Genomic DNA, 27,249 nt, shown 5'->3' with positions numbered 1-27,249 from the left:
CATCTGCGTTAGCATACATTCACTCAAAAAAGACTTATTCTAAATAAATACTAAATAAATATTTTAATTAAAAATCATTGAGTCTGTTTTGACTTAACACTCCTTTATTCTGAACCAGAAAATATTATTCTTAACTCACTCTCAATTGGAAGTGACACACAGACGTAAACACATTAATAAAAAGCCGTTGGAGGGCGTGACCTAATTATTCTTTCATTGATGTCTGAATAATAATAATATCTAATTTGATCATATTTTACGCGCGATTTATGATGAACTTTTAGACAATATTTATATACACGAAAATAGTTTTATTTTCTACTTTAGCAGCCCGTCCCGGCTTCGCTCGGGTAAAAACATAATAAATTATGTACCTAAACCTTCCTCGGGAATCACACTATACTTTGGTGAAACCCGCATGAAAATCCGGACCGATGTTTTTGAGTTTATCGCAAACAAACAGACAGACGCGGCAAAGGACTTAATTTTATAATATGTAAGGATAATGTTTTAATTTTTTCTTATTTAGACCCATTTGTTTCGAGAGTTTATTGAAGTCATAATTATATTTTGAGTCTTGAAATACAAATACTTTGAACTATCAACAATTTGGCATTCTTATTTCTTACTTCTATTAATGATAGGTTCATTAGTAGAGAATGCCAAATTGTTGATAGTTTAAAGTAACACAACATAATTTGCTACTGTTGCTTAGTGCAAATTACTGATAATAAATAAAACAATTTCCTTCCTTTCCAATTCTTTCTCGGATATTGATAAAAAATTTGACATTCACAAAGTTTATGAGCACCTTTTGATAGAAAATTGCCCTGTCAACGTCCCTTTCTAATTATTCCATTGACTTCCGAAATTGGATAGACTTTATAATTAATTCTTAATTCCCTTATCAGACAAAGCGCCCACTCTTGTTACAAGACTAAAGAAGGAAATATGATCGGCAATCCATTGAAACCCTAAAGAGAGAGAGAGAGTAATCTTCTAAAGAGTTATTTCTACCTTTACTCTGTAGTACCTATGTGAACCAGGTTCCTACTGGACCTAAAAAAAATCTTGCCTACACAGGGCCTAATTTTGAAGACCTTAGTTATCTGGATAATCTAAAAAAAAGTTCAACAATTTTCAACAACATTTTAGGGAAGATTCAATGGGTATAGGCCCATTGAAATGAAATGTATATATAATTGAAAATAAATGAGGTCCAATTGGCACTTTTTGACTTTGTGTCGAATGTTGAATGGTCCAATCGGTATTCGACCGAATCGACACATTAGTTTGGCAAAACTTCAAAAAGAACACCAATTTTATCCGTTGTAAGTCCGTGCGGCCCCACACACATAACTTTGCCTCCAATTAGGCGATTGTGCTAATACCCTATTTCAATTACATGGGACTATCACGAGTTATGTTAACTTTGTTAGGTCTCCTTGCAACTATTACAAGATTGTCTTTGGTGGAGTTAAACCTGTGGTTAAAGGTTAAACTATGTTTAAGTTCCTTCAAATTATTCTGAATCAGAATGCTTATGAGCATTCTAATTCAGAATAATTTGAATCTTGATTTATACATAATTATTAAGTGTTTCAGAACGTTATTCTTGTAGGTGGTCCAGCTTCCATTACTATGTATCCTTTGCCATAAATTTTGCTTCCCTCTACGATAGATATATAGATTTAGTATATTGGACACCATAAATAAGGGAGCACTGGATATGATCAAATGTGATCGTTACTGCGGTCAATAGACACAAGGAAATACGTTTGGCCACCTCATGAGAGAACAACTTCAATAAAATTTCTTCATTGATTTGTGCAATTTATATGAATTTAAAAATAATTCAAATAATTGTGTAGACCCCTGAAAAGGACCGCAAGCCTCGATCGTCCTATCCCTTGTAAATCCGACCGGACCCACACACACACAACTTTGCCCCCAATTAGCCAATTGTTCTAATGCCCGATTTCAATTACGACATGGGATTACAACAAGTTACGATAACTTCGATGGTTTTCGTGCTTGGATTGTCTTCCAATAGATTATTTTGTAACTGGATTATTGGCGTGTGGTTTTACCTTAGAATAAGAACACTCCATATCTTCTTGGATATCGTACGAGGCGTTTAATGGAGTCTAGCGTTCTAAAACTGCTATTTTGTTGGTGGTTTACAAGTAACCCTGTGTGATAAAGTTTTAGTTGGAATCCCTGGTGTTAATTTCCGATGTTTCCTCTCAAATCCAGAAGTTAGTCTTAAGGGATAAACTATGTGGAACAGTGACAGTGCATTTAACGATTATAATGGATAGAGGAATATATCTATTTTCTCTTATATTCTATTTTATAATGTGGATAAAAATCCTAACTAATATTATAAATGCGAAAGTATGTTTGTTACCTCTTCACAATCTATCTACTCAACCAATCATCTTGAAGTTTTCCATAAATATAGTTTAAAGTACGGAGAAGGACATAGGGTACCTTTCATTCCGGAAAAATAACTTCTCCAGTGGAAAATCACACGGGCGAATCTGCGGGCAAAAGCTAGTCGAAAACATACTTAAAAATATTGACTGGTGCTAAACTGATATAGAATTGTTGCGCTAATAGGGATACGTATGCCCAAGTTGTATATAATGTCACCCTAACCCTAACACGTAACGTGTGTATCATAACAAAACGGCTCATTGACGTTCAGCCAATTGGTTGAAAGTTTCATTCAACAACTTGGGTAGTTGTCATTTAGTCATTCAATTGAATGAACGGGATAGCCTCCAATTAAATGGCAGACGTAACCAGACGTTAAAGAAATATATATACGCAGTTATAAAAATATTGGTAGTGCACCCATATGTCACTTCCCGAGTCACGAGCAATCCATTAACCGCTGATTTACGGGTTTTATTCCCGTCTGTGACTACCGAATTGGTGTAGTGGATGATATTTCATATTGGTATAGTCTGGGACAATGCGTCATAACTCAATGGGCGAAGTGGACACATTAATCATGATACATAGATGAAAAAAGCGTTCACAATTTTTGTAAAATGTAAGACTACATGAAATGTTAGAGTGTGATAACTATTATACTAGTATTAAACTTAGTCATAGTTATGTGCCTAAATCTTGAAGTGGGCAAATACATATCTCTGTTTTTTGTACATATCTGTATAGGATGTACTTTTGGCATATGTCATATTAAGTAATATTAATTTATTTCACAAAAAAACACAAAATAAAATTCCTTACTTCCTTTGTTACGGGGAAACCACCAATAAATAATTATATAATTAATATTATTACAATAATTTTTCCTTTACACTAGAAATAAACATCCATTGTAAATTCGTATTACTTATCATTACATAGTATAACACAAATGTTCCTATGTATGCTTAGATCTCGGATTTTAATGCGGACTTTAATTAAATAGATAATGTAATATCTAAGAAAAGTTTCGCGCATAATTTATGTCGGTTTACCCGAGAGAAGCTGGGCCGGGACGCTAGTGTAGGAGTTAGTGAGTTCTGGATCACCTTGTCTGATCCTCAAGGGGATTCAAATGCAAGTACTCGTGGTAAAATGATATTAAATTGCCACGGCCATGGATAAAAGTAAATTACGAGAGGGCGCAGCCTTCTTCATCATATCAATTTCCAACATGCCATGATGTAGGTATATAAACGCTTTATGTTAAAATCGATACACGTTTTATCAGTCCCGCCAACAAGAAATGATAACGTTTTCACAATAAAGTGCATGGACGATAAGCAAAAATAACATCGTAATTACATTATGCGTACACTCGGCGCCGCATGTCAAGTTATTGTTCTTTATGCCACTTTAATAGTGGCGAAGCCGCAATGGCTTTGGATAGGTCGATGTGTTGTTGACTGTACTAGTAAACTAAACATTGCACTCTTTTTTTTTCCCCTCTTATCTTTTGCCCGCGACTTCACTCGCGTGAATTTGATTTCTCAAAAGGAATCGCAGTAAAATCTCAGTCATTATTTTGTCGCGTATTCTATAAGATTGGTTAAATTTATGTGATTTTAATTCGTATAGTTTGTTTAGTTCAATTTCCCATATTCAGATACGATTTCCGCTATGTACCTATTTCGTACCGCTACCGTTCTCTCCTGCTTGTCTTACACTCTTATTTCTTATATTTTAATTCTAGAAATTTCGTATAATGCTAGACGTGTTCGTTTTAATTAAAGTCTTGGTTCTCACATTATTACGCTGTTCTTAATCGCACGAGAATTTCGCGCCATTTTGTTCACCACAAGCGACACTTAGAACACCTAAATTGGATCTTTGGGCAATGTCGACAGAATTAAATAAACGAAGATTTTCGACAGTAAAACAGCGAATGAAAACAGACTTTATTATATCAAGTTGACAATTCGGCAATTCGGATTTTTATAGGGGTGTGGACCCCGTAGCGTGGTCAAGAGTTCTAGTTTTAACATTTTCGTAAACCGAAGAAGAAATATTATTTAAAACGTGCGAATCTTTGTAAGCCCTAACATATAGACAATCTTCACAATACTTTACAGTTTTTTGTTGAATATAAATCATATCCTTATTAGGTCAAACCTACACAATCTAAAGTGAATTTTATTAACCACGAGAGATTATATTAATTTCTCAAAAAAGTATTATACTTATTCCTATTTAATTTATCTCTGTTGAATAATAAAAAAGATATTGTAAGATTGTTTAAACAATAAACCTAGTCGTGCAATCACCCTCTACTAGGGTTGCTTATGTAAATCCCTAAATACTAAGTATGTATAACTAAATAAGTTCATGTCAGCACTTTTAGGGACTTGCATAGAGCCCGAATGCATTGCTGCATTACACAGACTGTTCTGGTCGTAAACCTCCGACAGACGTCCCGTGTATTATTACAATCTAATTTTTGTAATTAATTTAAATAAATAAGTTTAATTCTCATTAATTTTTATAACTTTTTAAAAACACTCCCATACGTTCCCCAAACAAGTCTACCTTGTAAGAAAAAAAATATATAATGCAAACTTCTAATTAATTTTGGTGAATTCGAATAGATTTTTATAATTCCAGGAATAAATAATTCCAGAAATGCGCGAAGTGTAATTTAGGTCAGATACCTACTCGTATACTATATACATATATATTAGTATATGTATATGTTAGTAATGTATGTGTATTTGTTTACTAAACGACACAAGGTCGTATTCAGATGTTTGAAGGGTCCTCAAGGACGGCGCCCGCGTGGGCAGCTTTCCGTGAAAATCTTCAAGATGGCTGCCTGTACATTTAAATCTCAAAGCTAGCTAGAGTCAAAATAGTTGCCATTTTAAATGTGTCTAAATCAAAATATATATTACCAGTATAAATTACCAAAACAAATATTACCAGGTATAAATTATATGGGGCTTGAATGACAGTGGGTACAAGTGACGTCACAAATTTTTGAGTCAAAAAGCGTTTTGTTCTCATTACAATATAAATACCGCAATGAGAACAAAAAAATACACCGTACGGGTATATATAGACAACTACCCTATTTACCCTATTTACACATATTATATAGTCGGGGACAGACAAATCAGGTCAGTCAATCAGGAAAGTCAGGTTTGCCTTGTGTTAGGAGGTTAGCTGGTAATAGGTTAGTATCTAGATCATTTTCAATCTTGACTGGGGATCGAATCCGGGACTTCCAGTGTATCAGTCCGGCATGATGACCATTAGGTCACAGAGGTTTGCTAGTTATTATTATCAATAAATAACCTTATATAATATAAACCAATGTTTGACACGTCTGTCTGTCGGTTTGCGATAAACTCAAAAGTTACTGCACGGCCGTTAGTACATATAAAAATTTCACAAAGTACTACAAAATCATATTTTAATTCTCTATTCACAGCAACTTTTGATCGTACATGTTTATTTCAATTTAAACTGTAAAGCAAAGTCGTCTATAAGTAAAATAACAGTGATTACAGTAATGTGTATACATTACCAGAACAAATATCAGCTGAAACTGCCAATAGAAATCGCATTTACACCAACATTTCCAATCAACCATTCATCCATTCCAGTGCGGCTTCAATCCTAAATGGAAGTGACCAAAACACGATACCTTTCTGCGTACAGTCAACATCGACACGCAGACTTTACAACTTCACTCACAACGCCCTTAGACACCGCCACATAAGGTTTCAGCTGGATTAGTTATCGTGTAAGCCACTATACATACATTTTAAACAATTTAATAGATTGGTGAAACTGTAATAATAAAATGTATTTGTAATGTTTCGTGGACTCTAAAGGGCTAAGTGCGGGTTTGCATTTCACTTCTCACCATCGAATAGATTCAAAGTGAGCCGCAGCAAACCAATCACATTGCAGTGTGGTTGTCGTTGCGTCACAATGGCGCAATGTGATTGATTCGCTGCGTCTCACTTCGAATCGACTCGATGGTGAGATGTAAATGGCAAAAGCCCTTTGATTTTTTTACTGGTTCCTTTCACAGCTGTAAAGGGTTGCAGCCAAGAGTCCGCGAGTGGTCTTGATCTGACCCATGTGTCTGATGCCGGCTCCTCAGTATAGCGGAAAAGTTCGCCGTACTTTTACGCATTCGGCATACATTGCTGATTTTTCATTGTGGTAAATAAAAGAACACAAACAAAGTACGCAATGTTCGTGCATTCGCGGCGGCGTCTGTCTAAGTTCGACGATATTGTGGAGCACAAATTTATATATTTGGAGCCTGCATGACATATGCTGTCGAGTGTACTTCCTGCACTAACCTGTTTCAATTTCAATGTATGCTCTAAATTCGTTCTAATAATTTATGATGTCTTAGTCATAACATAAAGAGATAGTTACATTCCAACAGACAAATTAAAGAAAAAGTGGGTATCATGTCGTATCAAGAATTGAAGGAGTTGTCTTTGGAGAGAGAACAATGGAAGGAACTCCATCGACAAGAGCCTCAATCTTAAACTACATGATGAACTATCATGATAGTCATAATTTGATGTATGTATGTATTCCATGCAAATAATTAAAAAGATCCGCTGAAAATAGCAAACATATAGAGAGGTATATAGGACACTTTATCCTGGAAAGAAGTAGAAAATTCACAGTGGAGACGGCCGCGGGCAAAAGCTAATGTTAAAATAAAACTGTCCGTATTTCTACCGCTGAAGAGAGAGCGGGAAACTTCGTTTGATGGAACACGTAATTTCCGGAGCGAGGCTGTCACCGGTATATAGTTTTGTCTGTTAGTTTGTTTATAGTATATTATATATACTAACAGACAAGACTAACAGACCAACATAAGGACCTTCTCTGAAAGGTTTTAAGGTTTGACTGACAAAGAAAGCCTTAAGACATAAAGCCCATCTATTGTTCTCTTTTCAAATTGTGCACACTCGGACAGAAAGAATAGAAAGTTATTATATTTCTTTTAAAGTGGAGTTATTACTAACACTGGTGTCAGGTTTTATACAAGTCATCTAAAAGCATCTAATATGACTTACGACTACCTACCGACATCTAGTTGCATCTTAAACTGTCAACCAGTGTGCAGGTTTTCTCGCGATATTTTTCAGCTCATGTGGCTTTTATAGAGATCTTACAATCTCATACGGACGGTCTGAACCACTAGACCATCATCATCGGTTAAATAAAGTATAAATAAATAAAAAAGTGTCAAAGCTAATAATAGACGTCTCTCGGTTTACAATATAGTTTCGTTATCTGCCAGTAATACAGTCGAAACTTTCAACCCGCACATAGTTTTTCACATAAATAGATATCTACGGTGAAATAAAAAAAAAATCTTTGTTATAATATAAATATTCAAACATAGGCTGCCGTGAGCGGAACTGCAAGCAACGGTAATTATTCCATATTTACTTTTTCTATAAGGTAGATAAAAGTTTCCAATTTCTGTAGCAGATATCGATATCTCGTCAGTGAACCCACACATGATGTGTCTCGTACACCGCTCTACCGAAATGATGTGTCATTTCGTCGTGAAAGTAAAATATCGTGGCGGTTTCGTGCGCTCGCTCGCGGTCGGAAGCGGCGCGCGCGGACCTTGCAATTTCCGGTACAGTCATCTATAACTTGAGAACAAAATAGTGACAGTACGGATAATTTACTGCATTTATTTTTGTTTTATTTAGTTGGGGTTTACCATCTCTTAACGCGATCCACTTTGCGACCTAAATTGATCATCGCACATTCGTACCAACGATTTAATTTTTTGTATGAATGCGAGTCAGTTTAGTTCATTAAATTGAACTGCGCTGCATTTGAATCGTACCGTAAAAGTTGATGGTATATCTGCAAATCCCACTGCTGGGCAAAAGCTACCCTTGTATTCCTCGCCAGTTGTTGCCATCCCTTATCGAAGACAGACAGATCGTCCGACCATCTCGTCAGTTTGCTTTGCGATCTTTCGCCATCAGTCCGGACCCAAGTAAATACTCTTTTAGCCCGTCTTTCCTCACTTTTCATAATAGGTATTACAATTTCAAGCTCTCTATTTCTGTATAATCTCTTCTTTGTAACTCTGATTTATGCTTTCCTGTTTATCTCGTTCTTTTTCGACCCTTTGCCATTTGGTGTCTGATCACTGATGATAAGATCGCCTCAAGATACTGACTGAGTACCCCTCGGCTTGTAGTGTTGGCTTATTAGGTTTAGACTTGATCCTCTATTCCAAGTTAAAAGTTGGTAAGGAAATAATTTGTCAATTTGAGTGGATCATGCTGTGAAGAGATAGATATTTTGACTCACTAGACCGGGATGTGGATCAACCGAGTAGATGTCATTCACACGTGAATTGGAACCTGACACGTCATTGTCTATAGTTTACCTGCGCAATAGCAAATGACCTAATAAATTGTCTGCTGCTCCAGCCTGTACCAGGTCCAATCTTGGTACGGCTGGATAAATGAGAATCTCAGTTAACCACGTTTAGAGTCGACGACAAAATCGCAAGAAATGTCATCATCTAGTGACGGAAACCAAGATTTACTTTAGCCCAATGTTAGTTAATAATCAAGTGATAGGTAATAGATATCCATTCATAAGAGGTGGTAACACTATTTTCATCTTAAACATAGTGTTAAGCTATCAAATTGACTTAGATTGTATTCAAGTCACATACCTGCAGATATTTGGTATTTTTTCCAGCTACGAGTACATATGGAATGGCCAGCTTGTGAGAATAGCACATAAATGTGGTCGCCTATTAAAATTTCTACACATAAGTCAGATTGATACAAAACTCAAGGTACGAGTAGAATCCAACACTTGGACAAACCTAGGACAATACGATCACAGTCATAACTACTAGACCACCACCGGTATTGCCATGAATACGGTCCACGTTTCCCGCATCTAAATAACTTGAATTGAGAACTCCAACTGCACTGCCATTGGCAGAATTACAGTGTGTGTTAGTGGTTGTATGCACTCAGAAAATTGTTTTATTTTATACAATAGGATTGGGCAAATAAATCTGACTGATATGTACGCTTTTACAATTTTTCAATCGTCGTAATTCTTATACGCTTTTAAAGGACATAAAGCACAGGTTGACGTCAGGCGGGCGACAGGTTGTAAAATAGACAAATCTTCCAAATTTAATTACAATTTTACGCTGGGCTTTGGGGCGTCACAGCTCCGAATGCAGGAACACGCAAAGATTAGTGTGTTGTGTCATTGTTGTTCTCGTCATTGATCAAACATTGTTTATTTTCTAATAATATTAATAAAAATTAGCTATCAAATAAAAAACCCGCATCCAAATCGGTTCAGCCGTTGATGAGTACACAGACAGACAGATATTAAATAAGATTAAGTGTGCATAAACAGGTATAACATTAATCATTTAATCGATATTAATAAGGTTCACGACATTTTGTTTCAACCTAAACTTTCTTATTCTTTATTCTTTAAGCAAATTGACTCCTAAACATTGCGTTGAATACAGTCCGAAATGATTACATTATATGTACGTACAATTACATTATGTTCATTAATCATAATTACATTATAGCTGTTGCTTTGGCTATTGCAATTTTTTTTTGTTTTTTTTTTTCTATTAATCTTTTTTGTAGGTAAGATGTAATTTTGCCCATAAATATGTTGATTCTGTATAGGTACACTGGAATACAATCTAGAGCATAACTTCTTTTTATGCCTATACTTAAAAACTGTTTTGATTGTAATCTGTTTGTGTATCAACTAAATAAGTAAATAAGTTGTCTAACAGAGAGAAAAGAGTATAGATGTTAGAGTGTTAGGTCGTAGGGTAACCTCAGGTAGGGTTGGAGTAGGAATAGGCAAAGGCAGACAGTTATATAATAATATAATTAATAAATAAAATACAGACCTGTAAATAAAAAAATATAAACTATAGTACTACAACTAAATCACTGTAAAATTTAGAACACTTTTCCGAAACATATTAAAACACTTACCCTTCAAGAGTCTATAAATAATTTAAGATATTTTATTATATATATATTTTATTATTACAGCGTACGTGTGGTACGTGCCGATATCGTTATGGTAATGAATGAGTCAAAATGTGATTTCAAAATATCAAATGGAACAATAATTTAAAATTTTGAATTTAGACTGAAAGAAATAAAAATCATGCCAGCGCGCACGCGATACGACTATAGAGGTCGTAATGCGTAGCGTTACAAGAGTAAAGTATCACAACAGTGTTGTAGTCGGACTAAGTAGTAAAACTACTCGTTAAAGGTACCGGATAACCGGATATAGCCGATTATTTCAATATGGTCATTTCGTTACCACGCAATAAATAATAGTCCTATTAATATTATAAATGCGAAAGTTCGCGAGGATTTATGTGTGTATGTGCGTTTGTTACTCTTTCACGCAAAATCTTCTGGACTGAATGTTATGAAATTTGGTACACGGGTAGAATAATAACCTGGAGTAACACATAGGGTACTTTTTATCCCGAAATTCCCACGGGAGCGAATCTCCGGGGCGCAGCTAGTATTGTATAAAGAAAATTGTACCACATACTGGTCGAACACAGTTTGATTAGCTATTTTGAATCGATAAGAAAAAATAAATGACTTGAGGAATTGATTTTTCACTTTCAGCCCATATTACGGTGGCAAAACGGTCAAGTCAATTTATGGTAGGTTATATCATGTAGAATCTACGTGAGATCTGTTAACTTGTAGTAATCATGTGGCTTTTGCAATATTTTCGTGAAAATGTTTAGTGGTTACATTTTATATCATGCCATCAGTAGATAAAATAAACATATGCTATCTTATACATAGTCTGAAACATCATCCATTTTACATGTCAGTTGTCTAATAGAGAGATAGACGAGTATTTAGGTTTCAACAGCGTTAATTTTAGCTATTTTCATGTAATTACTTTTGAATAACATGTAAAAAATCTCGCGAATGTTTCTGAGACATCGCCAACATGACTAACGAAACACATTCAGTGATTTGCCGTGAAGAAGACTCGCTTATTACAAGGTATCGAACCTTGACACGATTCCCTTCTTTCCAGAATGGGTCGCGCTAATCCAAACATGATATATTAATGAAATATAATCTATTTATAAAAGCGATTTCATAATGACTATAGCTGAAAAAAATAGTAACAAAAATACTGACGAGTCAAGGTTGAACGTTCGCATTTTACAAAATAACCGTAATTTCCATCATAAAGGAAGAAATACTTACAGAGCAATAGAATGTGAATATAATGCACTGATTCACTGCACTTTTTTGTTAGTATATTAGCTGTGGCGTACAAAATTAGCGCGTACGGTACGTCCGGGCGACGCGTCGACGCGTTTTGGGCGGCGGGCGGCGACTAGGGCGGCGGGTGGGCGCCCGAACGGCGCGCCACACTGCCGCCCGCCCGCCCCGCGCCTTATCACTCAGGTTGCCAGATGAGAGCCAATTGTGGGATTGTCCTGGACTCTTTGGGTTTTATCGGGCTCGACAATTTGTTTTATTATTATTTGTCAAAGATCAATTCAATATTGAAGCGATTCTCGTTTGAAAGCATTTTGAACCGATTTTTTTTTTAAGAAAATTGCTTTCACTATTTGTAATTTTTTTACTGTTTTTCAATTATTACATTGACTAAAACAGTCGTAAAATAAGTTATATTTGAGCTCATTGTTTTTTAATTAATAATGAAACTATATAATTACTAAAGTTTAAATGATATTTTAAAACATTTAAATATCATCGTTAACAATTAATTTAGTTGATCTAAAATAGTAAATTATAAAGAAGTTAGTTTTCAAATCAGACCGGTAATTCCAGAGATTGCATAGTGTGATGAGTGGTTCCGCCCTAGGACAGGACCACTCGCTTATCCATTTACTGTTGTATGTACCAATGTATGTGATCTTTCACATAAAGTAATACAGCAAAATAAATATATTAGTAACATACTTATATAATTAGTAATTCTATTTTACAAAGAATTTCTCACTTATCTGAGCGTTTTCCCGGTTTTTTCTAGAGCCATGGAGCGCCAGAGCACCTCGCAAGGACCGAACAAGGACCTCTATATTTCAGCATTATTATTCAGCATGTATTAACAATTTTTCTACACTGACTTCTAACGAAATAAAGCATTTGAAAGTATTCTATTTTCCAATTCTTAACATAAAAATGTTTCTAAGAAATTCCTAGGAAATATTTGTAAAGAATGGTCACCCTGTTTATCACAGGAATAAAATGTATTTAATGGATGACCGCCCGGCTATGGCATATTCATTGAAATTTCCGCTTTGCGATTGGATTTATTAATGACTTAAGTGGTATTTGCCGTATTTTTCCATATACGTTAATGACCTATAAAATAGTATTAGTGAAACAAAAAAATTTTGCATGATTGTGTAACTAACAAACACACAAATCGAAATTTTAACACCACGGGAGTGCAATAAGTAAATTTAAAAATAATATTTTTATGTAAAATAAATGTGCTATTGGTTTTTAATTAACCCTCAACTTAATAAAGAAGGGTGTTAAATATATAAATGTGTGAGTACAGGACAGAAGATTCTATTGTCGCAGTCAAAAGAAATAGCAATATGGCAATGTGCCATTACATTATAGTAGGTCACAATCTTTAGGACGTCTATGGGAGTTACATTTCACACAAATGGTGAGTAAAATAAGTGTCTTTCAGATAATCCAGTGTGCTATGGAACCAAAGGACACTAGAATGACATTGTGAAAATAACGCTATCACCGTCGCATCTCAATATATAAGACCTACGTTTATTAATCTACGTCTTTGGAGAAAAGGCTGCGGTGAAGTTTGTTGCGCCGCTTCTTCTTCACCTGCGCTTTAGTAGTCGGCAGTAGACTTAGTTTAAGTATTTTTTTACGTCAATAAGTGATGTGTGTATATCATCCTAAATTGAATAAAGAATTTTGAATTTGAATATTCCTCCTGTTGAGAAGATTCCACCGGGTGACCTTCCCTGGAGGTCTCTGACTCCGGGCAGGGAGATGCATAGAAAACCGAGTCACGTCCTGCAATACGGAGGGCTCGACGTCGCCGGGGTGACTTTTCGAGCCTTTCGTCCTTCAAATTAAGAACCATTTTAAATATTGATACAAATTTTACACTATTGTTAACACAGATTACCATTATACTAGCCGCTCACCCCGGCTTCGCTCGGATAAAACCATAATAAAAAGCCTATGTCACTCCTGAAGATTTCGCCTATATCTGTGCCAAATTTCATCAAAATCGGTCTAGTTCTTTGTTTTTGAGTTTATTCATTAGAAACAAAAATACAAATCTTTTTTCTTTATAATATTAGTAATATACAAAACAAAGTCGCTTCCCTCAGTCTGTCCCTATGTATGTATAAAACTACGCAACGGAATTTGATGAATATCTATTAAAAGAACCCTTTTAATAGATACTGATGAAGCTTTAGATGTATCATTTATTACCCGAGTGAAGCCGGGAGAGGCCGCTAGTTATTCATAAATTAGGGTAGTTAAAATATTCTTGTCTTTGTTGAAATTTGAAGGAGGTTAATGACAGTGATCGGAATGCTCAAAAATTCACCCGCCTACGACGAGCAATGACAGTGGTGGAACTGAGTTTGGGTCAGTTGGAGCCATTCCGACTTGACAAGAAAAAGAAGTAAATATATGCCCCTCGGGATTCAAACCCACGAACCCCAGGGTCGTGCCGTGCGAGTAATGAAGTGGCTCGGCTGTTCAAACCAAATTACTCCGGTTATGTGCGGTTTACTGCTAACTTATAATGACGGTTGGAGTTTGTTCAAAAGTTTGTTCCGTTCTGAAAACGGGAAACCAAATGAGTATTTTATTATAATTAGACATCGGAGAACGAACTTCACGTTATTTTTGACTAATTTAATTGTTTTCAGTCAAATCGAAGATTTATTACCGCGCGTTTTTGGCGCGTATCTTGTATGTATGTACCTATGTAATATTCTATTAATATAGAGGTAATCCTCATATCTCCAAAACCCCCTGAACGGATTTACATAATTGAGGTATTGTTACATTCATATTAGCTGCCCGAATGTTCGATAGGTGACGTTATAAAAACAAACAAAGCGGCTGTGCCTTTTGTAAGTATTCGAAAAAAATGTTTTTCACTCAGTCCAATAACGCCATTGGACTGGTTAAAAAGCATTTTTTTCCGAATACTTACAAAATTGTATCAAATTAAAGGGCTAGGTTAAAAAGCATTTTTTTCCGAATACTTACAAAATTGTATCAAATTAAACGCAAGGATTCTTAAGCAGATGGGTTTTTGTTTTATTTTAAATTATTGCTTGTTTACTACCTATAAAATATACAATACAATACAAAACAATACAAAACAATACAATAAAAATGTATCTTCAAACAATAGCGTCCATAGCATAGATTTCGTTGCCCTACGAGAGGAACTTCCGCCTGGCCATGATCAGCCCTGGCCCACTTGGAAGTGCCTAAACAGATTGCGCACTCAAGTGGGCCGGTGCAAAGACAATCTAGCCAGGAAAACCTAGCCAGGTGGGGTATGCTTGACAAGACTCAGAACATGTGCGATTGTGGCTTCTCCCCAATATCGATGGCTCATCTCCTCGCCTGTCCCGAGTGTCCAAATACCTGTACTCGGGCTGACTTAATGGCAGCTTCCGATGAAGCCATCGAAGTGGCTCGATTCTGGCAAGAATTGATTTAAGTAGCTCCCAATAGAGCGTTGATTTGCTATTGACACGCAAAGAAGAAGTATCCATAGCATAATATAGGAAATGTTTTGCCATTCCTCCAGGCTGGGTCGTAGTCAATACGTAGACAGAAACACACACACCGACTTTTTAGAGCACTATAGTGGTTTTCTATTACCTTCTCCATTAAAATATAATTAAAGTTGTTTGTTACGCGCCTAAAATATTATGAATGAAGAGTAATCGCGAGCATGACTTGATACTTTAGATTAATTTCATAGAGGCCGGTTATATCATTAGACCTTTAATTAAAAAGTAGCCCCAAGAGGCAGGGCTCGCCTACGCGGGTTGTGGTTCATACAATCTATTTTTATGTAACCCTTAAAGATTATGTTCGATCTTGACGAACAAAGTAAGGACTTTTTTCAAAACTGTGCATAGATTCTCGTACAGTCTTTTCTCAATTTTTTTTTCGTAAGCAAATTCCCAGACGACGATTGAATGGAAATAAAAACTAAATCTAACAGAAGAATTAAAATTACTCTTCATAACTAACTTCAAAAAGGCTTTAAAAACTAAATCACTACATTTAAAATCACGTGTTTATTTCAAACAGTTTGAACAAGATACATTTTAACAGCCGACTAAAGAAGGAGGGAGTTCTGTGTATGTCTGTCCACGGCATCGTAGCAACCACACTACTGAACCGATTTTGAGCAATTTTTTTTATTTGATAGAGAATTTAATCGAGAGTGACTGGATATTTCAGACGAATTTTAAGAATAATTCAGCAAACCTTGCCTTCGATAGTTCTCTAATGTGTAAGATGCGTCAGTGCTCCAACTTCATTGTAGAAAACCCAGCAAATTAGCTGATCTTTCTTGAATATGCCGTATCCTGACTCTGCTCTGATAAGAAATCGAAAATAGGTGACGGTGTAGTTTCGTATCTGTTTGGCCAAAATGAGTCCACTAAAGGAATGTGATCATCTGATAGATATCCGAAGACAACTTCAGGAAGGCTGAAAAACAAATGAAATGTTTTATGTAATGTATTCCCTGGAGATTGGACGGAAAATTTAATTACGTATTAACTTACATTAACTAACATATACTTACAAGGCTTTACATGTGTATACCTATATATGTAAAGCGAAATAAAGAAATATTAAATAAACAAGAGATTAGTGTAATTTGTGAATGAAGATGAATTTATTTCCGACGCCTTGAATTCTCTGTCCAGTAGAGAATACAAGGCGTTCACAATTTATAGTATAAAACTTGCCATACATATTATAAAATAAAGTCTTCTGTCTGTTCGTGATAAACTAAAAAACTACTGCACGGATTTTCATGCAGTTTTCGCCCACAGATAGTGTGATTCCTGAGATATTGTTGTATAATTTATTATGTTTTACCCTAGCGAAGCCGGGACGGGCCAATAGTCGGTAAAAAAGTAAAAATCGAAACTTGAAGGAAGATTTGGTCATATGGTTGACTGGTAGACACTGCCATAGTATGGCGTGTCACTTCCGCCATTTGCAGATTTTTTTTACAATACTTAAACCTTTAAATAAATAAATAAGTTAGTACATTAATTATTTACCAAACATTTTCAAACAGTGGCTGCTGTTAAAATTCTTATACACCAAATTCTTATCTAATTCCAAATACATATTTATACAACTTAGGACATTTCCGATGCCCTGAGTGATGTGGTTTTGAGGAAACGGTATAGTGATATTATCATTCCAGTCGATTATTTTTGTTGTTCTAAGGGCCTCTTCAAGTTTTTTGGTGTCATCGCTAGGACATTGAATTATGATTTCTTTGAATGAATCCTAAAAATAATAAGTAATAAATGTAATTATAGTTAACTGCAGCTTCTTCTTCCACCTAGTTTGCAAAGTTAATCAAGGGAAAGAGCTATGAACTACAGATTCTTCTCGGCTGACGCGAGACACCAGTAGACAACACTACTTAAGTAGGTAATTTTAATTCCACCATACAACTAAACGTGGCCTGCAAGTTTCACAGCTCTCGGCTCTGTCCACCCCGTAAGGGATAAAGACCATTTGTATCCTATAATGTGTCACTAACACTGGGGTCGAATTATATAGTCTGATGCCGGCTAAACACTAACACACTTGTCTTACTTTGATAGATCCCGAAGCGAATGCATGACCATAGCGTAGTTTGTTCGCCAGCATTTATTTACCGCAATGAAAAACCAGCAATGTACGTCGCAATCGCAAAATTTGGCGAACTGTTTGCCGATAGTGCGGAGCCGGCATGACATGCAAGAATGATCTGTCTTTTGCGACTACTAACGCCATCTAGTGGCAAGTATCCGCAATTTCACATACTAGTGAATGCTAGTGAACTAAATTCAAGTCTTCCTTCCTCATTTGGTTTCCTTTACCGGAAGCAAATGGTTTTCATTGGTATCAGATTTAATTCGCCTAAAGGCATATGACATATGACTTTTACCACTGTTTGTTTCTGTTCTGTATGATTTTTCCTAAATATAGAATGAGGATTATGTGGTAATGTGACGACGGCTCCACACTGTCGCCAAAGAGTTCGCCGAACTTTTGCGGATTTGCGGTATACATTGCTGATCTTTCATTGCGGTATATAGCACACATTAGGTATGTGTACCTACAACGCAATGTTTGCGAATTCGCGTTGGCATCTGACAGCTCTACCAATTTACTTTATAAATGCATATCATGATTGCTTAATCCAAATACCTATAAAAGCATTTTTTTAAATAAATGTTTGATAAATGTTATTTGTTTGTTGGTAATATTAATAAATATATTAAAATAAATATATTAGGACAAATCACACAGATTGAGCTAGCCCCAAAGTAAGTTCGAGACTGTGTTATGGGATACTAACTCAACGATACTATATTTTATAACAAATACATATATAGATAAACATCCAAGACCCGGGCCAATCAGAAAAAGATCATTTTCCATATGACTCGACCGGGATCGAACCCGGGACCTCTCGGTTCAGAGGCAGGCACTTTACCACTGCGCCACCGAGCTCGTCCTTAATATATCTTTATGAAGCACCATGAAAGGAACTCTTCCAGTCAACCAGCGATAGTTTGAGTATTGCTACGACTTACTTTATTATTTATAGCAATCATACCATACATGACATCACCAACAGGACAATACACTTTAAAATCGTGAAGCAATCCCCTTTCGACCCATACTTTTTGGGTTTGCAACGCCCAAAACGCTGACACTCCTCTGGGCCAATCTCTTTTGAATGCTTCTTGAAGTTCTGCCCATTTTTCCATTGGCATATACTCGAATAATTCTTTAAACATGATCCACAATTGAAGTATAAAGCTTGAGATTAATCAGATAAGCATTTTCACAGTAGCACAAGTTCAGGTATTATCTGGATCAGATACTCACAACATTGATTTGTTGAGTGGATATTAAAAAGCTTGTAAATTTATAATATGTAAAAACTTATATCTTATGTAAATATATGTCACTGTCACACGGTATGCGCCTGCGACGACTGACTTATTCATCATTGTGACACGACCTAGTAACATAATGATGCACTCTTATATCATATTAAATATTTAATTATTAATGATCCCATTTATTCAGAAAATGATAACAATTAAGTTCTCGGGTAATTGTTTTATCTGACTGGTGATAAATGAATACATGTACTTAATATTCGCTAATATAATTACCAACATACTTTAGTTTTGGTTTTTTTCCATTTAAATTACATAAACTTAGGTATAGACCAGTGGAAGGTGCCTACAGTATGTACATTAAATACAAATGTTGGTCACTACATTTGTATTATAATGTACATACACAAATATAACTTCGACTGAAAAGGATCTAATTGTGATCAATGCACGTATGTGTCTTAGGGTTTTCAAACTCACTAGTCATCGAAGTAAAATTTTGAGCAGAACTGATGAAAAATAATGTGCAATTGAAATAACAAATGATTAATGACAAAAGTTTATTCGATTTTCCTCCTCAACCAATACCATCCAAACCCGAACTGGTTATAATTTGAAAATCCGACTTTATTGTACAAGTTACTAGCACATTTATTGTCGGCAACACAAAAAGCATATATATTTTTATGTTCTTTCAAAAGTTTGTTACAGACAAGTTTTAAGAGTATTTCGCTATACCCTTTTTTTCTATGTTCTTCTAAAGTGAATACGTGTGTCAAAATGCCAAATTCGTTGTTGAACATCCAGGAAATTAACTCTCCGTTCAAGAATAGTCCATATCCAGATTTAGATTTAATGAGGAGATCGAAATACCAATCGGAACCTGGGTAGCGGTGTGGCCAATGCTGGTCTACTATGTCGAGGTGATCTCGTGTTAAAATATCCAGGGTTACTCCCGGTGGTAAGCTGGAAGGTGAAAAATCTAGGTATGAAATTACATATTTTTTTACCTATTGAATGAATCCTTATTGCATTAAACATGGTCCAAAACAATTTAAAATAGTACATTTTTGTGGATAGATATCACATATTTAGTCGTCAACTCATCACTAACGTGATTTGAGTGTCATCAAAGTTAATTATGCCAGCTCTACACTGTCGTAGAACAGTTTGTCAAACTTTATCATATTCGGTATACATTGCTGGGGTTTTTCATTGCAGAAATAAAAGCACTCATACTAACTACACAATGTTCACGCATTCGCGTCGGCATGTGTCAAGTAGGAACACCTTTTCAGTTTTTTCGATGATTTAACTCTTTGATCTTGGAGATTATAAAAACAAATGAAAACAATACTCTCGCAATCCCATCGGGCCGCGCGTGAACTATAAAACGTTAATCCATTCATCTCGATAATGCTTTAAAATAATTTAAACCAATTTTTAATACTGTTTGTATTATATTGAAAACTGTTTCTTACCTAACATCTTCAAACAATGGCCTATCTTTTTCCATATAAAAGCTCTGGGACGGTATGTGGGTTTCTAATTCCATATTGAGATCATCAAACAGGGTTTGGACACACTGAGCAATGTGTGTTGGGACGAATGGGAGTACTATAGGCTTGTTCCAGTCGATCAGTTTTGTTGTTTTCAGCGCGTCCGCTAGTTTGGTTGTGTCGTTCCGCGGACATTGTATCACAATCTCATAGGATGTACTCTGGAAGGGATATTTAATTAATAATTAACTAAAACCGAATATGTATACTATCTTAGTTATTAATTTAAAAACAAATACTTATGTGTTACAAACTAACTAAAAATAATAAGGAATAACAATAAACTTAAAATAACTTAAACTTGAAGTTTAAAAATGTAAGAAATATATATACATATACATTTACTAAAATGCCAGTCAATACAGTTCATTGTCTTTAGGTAACGTGTCTCAGCATAAATGTTTTAAATCTAAACTAAATTATAAAAACTACTCGACAGATTTTTTAATGAAATTTGGCACAGAGATAGACGAAACGTTCAAGAGAAACATAGGCAACCACTTTTCTTATTTTGATTTTACCCGATCGAACCCGTGTCGGGATCCTAGTAGATAATAATCAGATCACTTTAATTTAAGTAATAGCATAAATTCTCTGTTTCTCATAATAAGTTGGCATTTGATACTTGGCGCAATAAAGTTTAATAAATAAATAAATAAAACTCACCTTTTCATTAACCCCAATAATTCCATTCCAGACGTCGCCGTACGGTACATAAACTTTAAAACCATATTCTAGGCCCTGCTCCAACCATTCCCTCTGATGCTCCAGAACAGTATACCCTGGTATACTCCTCGGCCAATCAGATTTGAAGGCGTCCTGTGACTCCTTCCATTTATTAACAGGCCAGAAGTGTAAGGGGTCAGTCATCGTGCGTCGTCACCGAAGTCTAAGAATAAACTGGCGATGGGTTGGTGTGATGTGCTAAAGGATATCGGCTATTTGCAGATACAGAGTTACATGTAGTTATCTGGTAAATGGTCTGACAATTGGGGATGCCGATGACTGTGCGAAGTGGAGACGAAAAAAAGTAGGTAGGTAAGCGGGTTTTGGGCTGGGATGCTCAGCTGGGAAAACGCTCAGATGATGAGAGAGAGAGAGAGTTACATACAGTTATCACGTCTTAATTCCTTAGGAGTTGGGTCCCCAGGAGTTGCGAAACTCGAAGACCAAGTTTAGCTGTATGATCAATCAATCAATTGATCATTTTTCAGTCAATACTTGGTAAGTTGGCCAAGTTCTTTTTTATGCTAAACAAAGATACCTTCAAAAGTACACACATCCAAATTTCCTGGACAAATTATTATAAGTGATTTAAAAAAAAACGTTAAAGTTAATAACCCATCTGTTATCAGCACTATGCTTTTGTCCAATCACTTTGCTGTGTCATCCTAAATGGTACCTATCTCACAGTATCGCGATACTAGTCCAATTTACACAACGTTATCAAAAAATATAATCTGTTGCTAAAATACTTTGCTTGTATTTACCTAAGAGAGCACAAAACCAAAATCGTGTTTTTAATGTTATGATATTTTCGGTATTTAAGTACTTGTTGTACGGAGTACTTTAGTAGGTACTCCGTACAACAAGTACTATACTACGTTCCATGTATCCACATTAAAGGTCCATACTGACATTAATGCGAAAGTCTGCTGTCTATTTTTTCAAAAATCGACCACTAAATTACTGTCATGGGGTGAAACTTTGTTTCATACAAAGAGGCTAGTTTTTCATAAAATACAATGACATAAATTATAATAATATTTCAATGACTCTACAGAATTCCTTTAAACCATCTAAGATATAATATTTTCTAAACATATTGAAATATTTATATGAAAAAAAAAACAAAAGTCCCATCAATCGCAAAAAAATACCTACCTGCTAATTTTAGCATATCGTCCTTGACGACATCAAGCAAGCCAGCATTTCTTGGGTTTGCCCCTTCTGCCAGGGCCAGGGGGCAGCGGCATAGCCAGACATTTTCTCCCTACGTAATGAATACTAAATAAGTTTTCATCGATATTTACGCTAAATACTCCTTTGAAAACCAGTCAATATCTTCCTTTTATTTTTTCTCAACCTTGACATCGACAAAATCACCGGTCTGTCTGCAAGATGAGTCCTAGAAATTAAAATTTTAAATCAGATAATTTGTGAGAAATAACATCTTCAAGATGTTTTTCCTTATTTCCCAGTCATCTCTTCCATAAAATAGTTTTAAATACCCACAAAATTTGCTACACATACCTAAAAAGTACCACATTAGAATATAGTGCTATCTCATTGCTTCAAAATGGCTGATATAGTGGGTACGTATTTGAATAATTACAATATTAAAATAACGATGTTCAAAATATCGAAACTTAAAATATTAAATTGCTATACATCAAAAGACCGAGTTCAAAATATCGAATAAAACATCGATTAAATAATACTAGCGGTTCGACCCGACTTCGCCAGGAATTACATTATCTATTGTGCAAAACCGCATGAAAAGCCGTACAGTAGTTTGAGTTTATTGCTGACGGATAGACGTCGCGAAGGACCTTGTTTTATGATATGTAAAGAAGATTCCATAATTAAAAGATTGCGACAGAATTAAAACCTCCTTTTTTGTAGTCGGTTAAAAATAGAAGTTTAAAAGAGAACTTTGGCCCCTTGCATTTTAGTGATATGTCTGTCTACTTATTTAACGTTAAATTTTTTACTGTTACTAGTAAAGATTAACAAAATTATCTTGATAATGTTATTATTTGCAGATAGATATTTGGAATCAGCAGCAGCTGCGTCACCTGGTTAGTAAGAGTATATACTAGCTGTTTACCCGCGACTTCGTCATCGTAGAATAGTTGTTTCTGACTGCGTACTTATAATTTTTGTGATTTATATATTAGTAGTAGTAGTAGAAAGTAGTAATCTGGCCATTCAACGTGCTAATGCTGTTAGCCTTTTGGGCACGCTACTTCTAGGCAACGATTTGTAGGGACTGCCATTTTTGTAAATAAACATGTAAATAATTATTATCCTTTTTTTAAATAATTTGTTTCTATTGGTTTTAATTTATTTTCTTTCAGTTGTAGTATAATGTAAAAAATATTAATATGATTGTTGTGTACATAAATAAGCCATTTCTTTAACTGAAATTTATTTCATTGTTTATTATTTACAGCCGTCGAACCGCTACGGGAGATATCTGTAGCCGAATGGCCCAGCCTGCACGACCTGTTTCAGTCAAACTGGCCTTACGCAGTGGAGGGCTACTGTCTTCTCGACATGCTCATCACGACCCCTGGTGTGGCCACCTCCTTCAACTTCAGGGTTTATTGCCCTTATGGCTCTATCCATAAGGGTATGATTGCTATAAGCGAAACTGTAAGTTTTATGTCATGATTTAACATGACATACTTTTACTTATCATAATAATAGTTACGCACAATATTAATTTGGTATAATGTTTTTGGCACAATTTTTTTACCCATACCTACCATAAGCATAACAATTTTTAAACATAATATTCTAAAGCATATTGGCGGCTTATGGGTGGCCCAAGGGCCACTCCGCCGCACCCTAACCTACTGCTACACTATAGCTTTATGCAAATCAAAATTATGGTAAAATACATTAGCCTAAACTATAATTTATTTCATTAATAATAATTTATTGAAATGGTATGCCAAAAAACAAGTACCTATGTCAAAATATTATTATGTAAAAAAATATATGCATAACTCGTTATGCTAAATTAAATTAGGATAAAAAAATTATGAGAAAAAAAGGGATCCCTTTTTTTATTATTCCCGTATCTTGTATCCGGCCAGCTTGCGTTTAAACATCACCAACAAAATATGCCGATTTTAAAATGTACAAACAGAAAAGGTACGCAGGTGCTACCTATTTTTCTATATAAATTTCATCCAGTATACCAAACCAGCGAAAGATAAATAGAAAAAATAGCCATGGCGTTACATGTGATAGCTTATTACAAATCCACAAATCCTACTTCCTACGAATATTCTAAATACGACTGTGAGGATGCATGTGTATGTATGTTACACTTTCACACAAAGTCTACTGGACGGATTATTATGAAATTTATTATTATTTGTTTTGTCTCGAAATTCCGACGGGAACAAAGCACCGGGGCGCAGCTAGAATTATATAAAAACCTAATTTAAAATTAAATATAGTACATTTAAAATTCAATAAAGAAATTAAATGATATCCTACTAAAATAAAAGACGAGATATGACATTGATAAAATGTAATAGTATTATACTTAAATTAAAATCGAACAAAGAATTAATATTAATATAATTTTTATACGATTTTAATCATAAGCTCTATATTAACATATGTGCAATAAAGTATTTTGTATTGTGATTTACAGGAAACATACCACATGTACATATGCCCAGTAAAGACCGACAATCTGGCATGCATGGAGGAAGTTCTGCTCGCAACCAAAATAATCAACTGGAACAAGGACATCATTGTGCCATCAGTGATGCCTGACGTGATGAGGATGATAGACCGGGTCGCCAGCGTCCTCAAACTGGAAGTCAAGTGCAACGGCTTCGTTGTCAAATACTTGAAAACTCAGGACTCTTTGCAGTTTGCCGATGCCGAGTATGTAACGTTTTATTCTGTTTCTACTTTTTTATGGATGCATAATAATAATATTATTGTCCCCATAGTCGTGAGAAGTGTTGGTGGAATGGTTAAGACGCTCGTGTTTGGATTGAAAGGTCCCAGGTTCGAATCCTACTCATGCCATATGAATTTGTATACTAATCTGACTCATGTATAGTAGTTTTCATCGACCACCACTTGCTTCCGGTGAAGGAAAATATCGCGAGGAAACCTGTACACTTGTTGGTTTTTACTTGTGTGTGAAATGGAAACTAATATCTTCACGATGCGGGAGTAGCTAGTGTAAGTTACAAGTAACTCGACGATCTCAATTTAAAAAAAAAAACAAATCAGAAGTAAACATGTTGTACATTTTCAGGTTACCACCAGACACCTACGTGGGTCCGCTAAGAGTTGAGCACCTCTCAATGGTCGACGCGACATGGCCCTTCCGCAGCGAAACATCCTACAATTACTTCCAGAAACTCATGGATAACAATCTAACCCATGTTTTGTACAGCGCGAGTACACATCTACCCTTAGCCTGGGTGTTCGTAGATGAAACAGGCACCCTCTCCCATCTCTACTCCATGGAGCGATGTCGAAGATTAGGATACGCTTCATACATAACCAAAATTGCTGCTAATAATTTGCTAAGAAACGGGCAGCACGTTCTAGCATATTCTCTTATGGACAACTTCGCAGCACAGAGGTTCTTCATCAAATTGGGCTTCAGAAACTTAGGCGTGACGTCATGGATATTATTGCAGAAAAGAGTAGTTAATATTCCATCTTGCGCTTATTGCAGGATAGTGGAATTTCACCCCACACCCAACCTTACATAAATGTGCCCATTTAAATTATTCACTTAAAATTATAACATCTAAAAAAAATTGCTTTGTATTTTTTTTTTACTAGCGTCACGTCCCGTATTCGCTCGGGTAAAAACATTTAGGTACATTCAAATGTACCTAAAGCTTCCTCATCGTCATCGTGTATCCAAATCGTAGTTACTCTAGTTGATCAACGTTTAAAAAAATGTTATATTTTGCCGCGTTGCTTTGTGTTAGTCAAAAAAGTGCATAAAGCATGGTAAAATCACATAAAAATCCATAGAGTAGTTTTTGAATTATCGCGAACGTGACAGACGGGCCAGATGACTTTGTTTTGTAATATGTACATTTTTCATCCGATGATGACAAATCCGTTTTTCGGGATCCAGAGAAACGATCATAGACATCATCAACAAAAAAAAAACGGAAACGACTGATGCAGTGGGTTTGTAATAGGTACCTAACTTTACAAGCTTTTAACTTGCAATGTAACTGTCTCGGTTGGAATCTTTCAACTCCATACTAAAATTGACATCTTCAACCGATTGAGCTGAAATTTTGTACACACATTTAGTATGCATTATTATGATAAGCATAACCTGATAGTGCATCCAGGAACGGCTCCAGATATGGGCACTCCTCAACATGATTTTTTTGTCACTCATTAAATGTAATAAGATCTCGCGGGCAAATAAAGCTTATTTGACACAAGATATTAGAACGCATCGTAAGATATTTTTGTAAAAAAACTTACCTGTCAATCATGGCAAAATGCATCTAAATGATAGTACTGCAATGTTTTCAGTCTGCAAATTCTAGAAATTATTAAAAATATTACATCTACGTAAAGAAGTTAGGTATCTATATATATTGCACCAATGATGACATTCATAGGATCACATCAATATTATTCAACTGTACAAGAGGTTATCGTTATGAACTGTACTTCGTTACCTATGTTATGGATTATATAGTACATGTCCTATTCAGCCACTTACTAATCCCACAGTCCACGTGAGTGGACGTGGTGAATTCTGGATTTATTGTGATTATGCGGAATTGTTAACAACTCTTGCCATAAAGCCCATTATGCAAACAAAGCCTAATACGTCGTTTTAGTTTCTCACGTCGTACTTACGTATATACCTACGTAAATTCTTAGTTGGAATTATCGATTGGTTTAATCGATTCACACGGTTGGAAATTTATATGTAGGACCTATTACATTCAAATTTTCAGTAAAAACTTGAGTATGAAAGTTACTATATCTGTCTGTATATATTATACCTCATGATTATCAGCCTAGCCTTATCCCACTTTATGTGCTGTGTATTAACTATTTACTACTGTTACTTGCATTGTTATATTACTGATAAAAAATTATACATAAATTTATATTTAAAAAATGGTAAGCCCTTCTGGCATAATAGGGACCAACACTGTTTGAATGAGTTTCTTTCGGCATTTCTTCTCAGCAATGGTCGTTCCGAAATGCTAGTAGTTTAAA

General features: G+C 35.4%; 3 protein-coding genes and 1 pseudogene across 5 annotated transcripts in view; 1 reads left to right on the top strand and 3 right to left on the bottom strand.

Moving 5' to 3' along the window:
- The window catches only part of Ptp36E (Protein tyrosine phosphatase 36E), a 130,283-nt gene extending 118,383 nt beyond the window's left edge, over nucleotides 1-11,900 (bottom strand). For both annotated transcript variants that reach the window (XM_053758311.1, XM_053758312.1), the window contains exon 1: nucleotides 11,769-11,900. The gene's annotated coding sequence lies outside the window, so the exon portion shown is untranslated. The remainder of the gene's footprint in view (nucleotides 1-11,768) is intronic.
- Nucleotides 11,901-14,949: 3,049 nt separating this feature from the next.
- On the bottom strand, nucleotides 14,950-18,754 carry LOC128677629 (uncharacterized; annotated as a pseudogene).
- Nucleotides 18,755-18,935: 181 nt separating this feature from the next.
- On the bottom strand, nucleotides 18,936-21,877 carry LOC128677581 (uncharacterized). Of its 2 annotated transcripts, XM_053758531.1 has the most exons (4): nucleotides 21,765-21,877; nucleotides 20,941-21,163; nucleotides 20,197-20,435; nucleotides 18,936-19,681 (listed from the first exon to the last, which is right to left on the bottom strand). In XM_053758531.1, exons 2-4 carry the CDS (start codon nucleotides 21,142-21,144, stop codon nucleotides 19,276-19,278), a joined length of 849 nt encoding a protein of 282 aa, XP_053614506.1. In that variant the 5' UTR covers nucleotides 21,145-21,163; nucleotides 21,765-21,877; the 3' UTR covers nucleotides 18,936-19,275. The 2 variants fall into 2 exon arrangements, with proteins under 2 accessions (XP_053614506.1, XP_053614505.1); XM_053758530.1 differs by lacking the exon at nucleotides 21,765-21,877 and having other exon boundaries at nucleotides 20,941-21,445.
- Nucleotides 21,878-22,372: 495 nt separating this feature from the next.
- LOC128677549 (uncharacterized) lies at nucleotides 22,373-25,804 on the top strand. Its single transcript, XM_053758483.1, has 5 exons — nucleotides 22,373-22,589; nucleotides 23,040-23,075; nucleotides 23,450-23,652; nucleotides 24,668-24,906; nucleotides 25,289-25,804. Exons 1-5 carry the CDS (start codon nucleotides 22,574-22,576, stop codon nucleotides 25,752-25,754), a joined length of 960 nt encoding a protein of 319 aa, XP_053614458.1. The 5' UTR covers nucleotides 22,373-22,573; the 3' UTR covers nucleotides 25,755-25,804.
- The last annotated feature ends 1,445 nt before the right edge of the window (nucleotides 25,805-27,249 follow it).

The sequence above is a fragment of the Plodia interpunctella genome, chromosome 18, assembly GCF_027563975.2.
Source record: "Plodia interpunctella isolate USDA-ARS_2022_Savannah chromosome 18, ilPloInte3.2, whole genome shotgun sequence".
NCBI classification, from domain to species: Eukaryota; Metazoa; Arthropoda; class Insecta; order Lepidoptera; family Pyralidae; genus Plodia; species Plodia interpunctella.
This window is presented reverse-complemented; position numbering and strand designations above follow the sequence as displayed.

Excerpts from the sequence above, each read along its gene's own strand:
- LOC128677581 (XM_053758531.1), bottom strand. The coding sequence starts at position 21,144 with ATGACTGACCCCTTACACTTCTGGCCTGTTAATAAATGGAAGGAGTCA. Across the intron at positions 20,436-20,940 it reads TTATTGGGGTTAATGAAAAG|AGTACATCCTATGAGATTGT; the intron begins GTGAGTTTTATT and ends TATCCCTTCCAG. Across the intron at positions 19,682-20,196 it reads CCATTGTTTGAAGATGTTAG|CTTACCACCGGGAGTAACCC; the intron begins GTAAGAAACAGT and ends TTCACCTTCCAG.
- LOC128677549 (XM_053758483.1), top strand. Across the intron at positions 23,653-24,667 it reads TGATTGCTATAAGCGAAACT|GAAACATACCACATGTACAT; the intron begins GTAAGTTTTATG and ends TGTGATTTACAG. Across the intron at positions 24,907-25,288 it reads TTGCAGTTTGCCGATGCCGA|GTTACCACCAGACACCTACG; the intron begins GTATGTAACGTT and ends GTACATTTTCAG.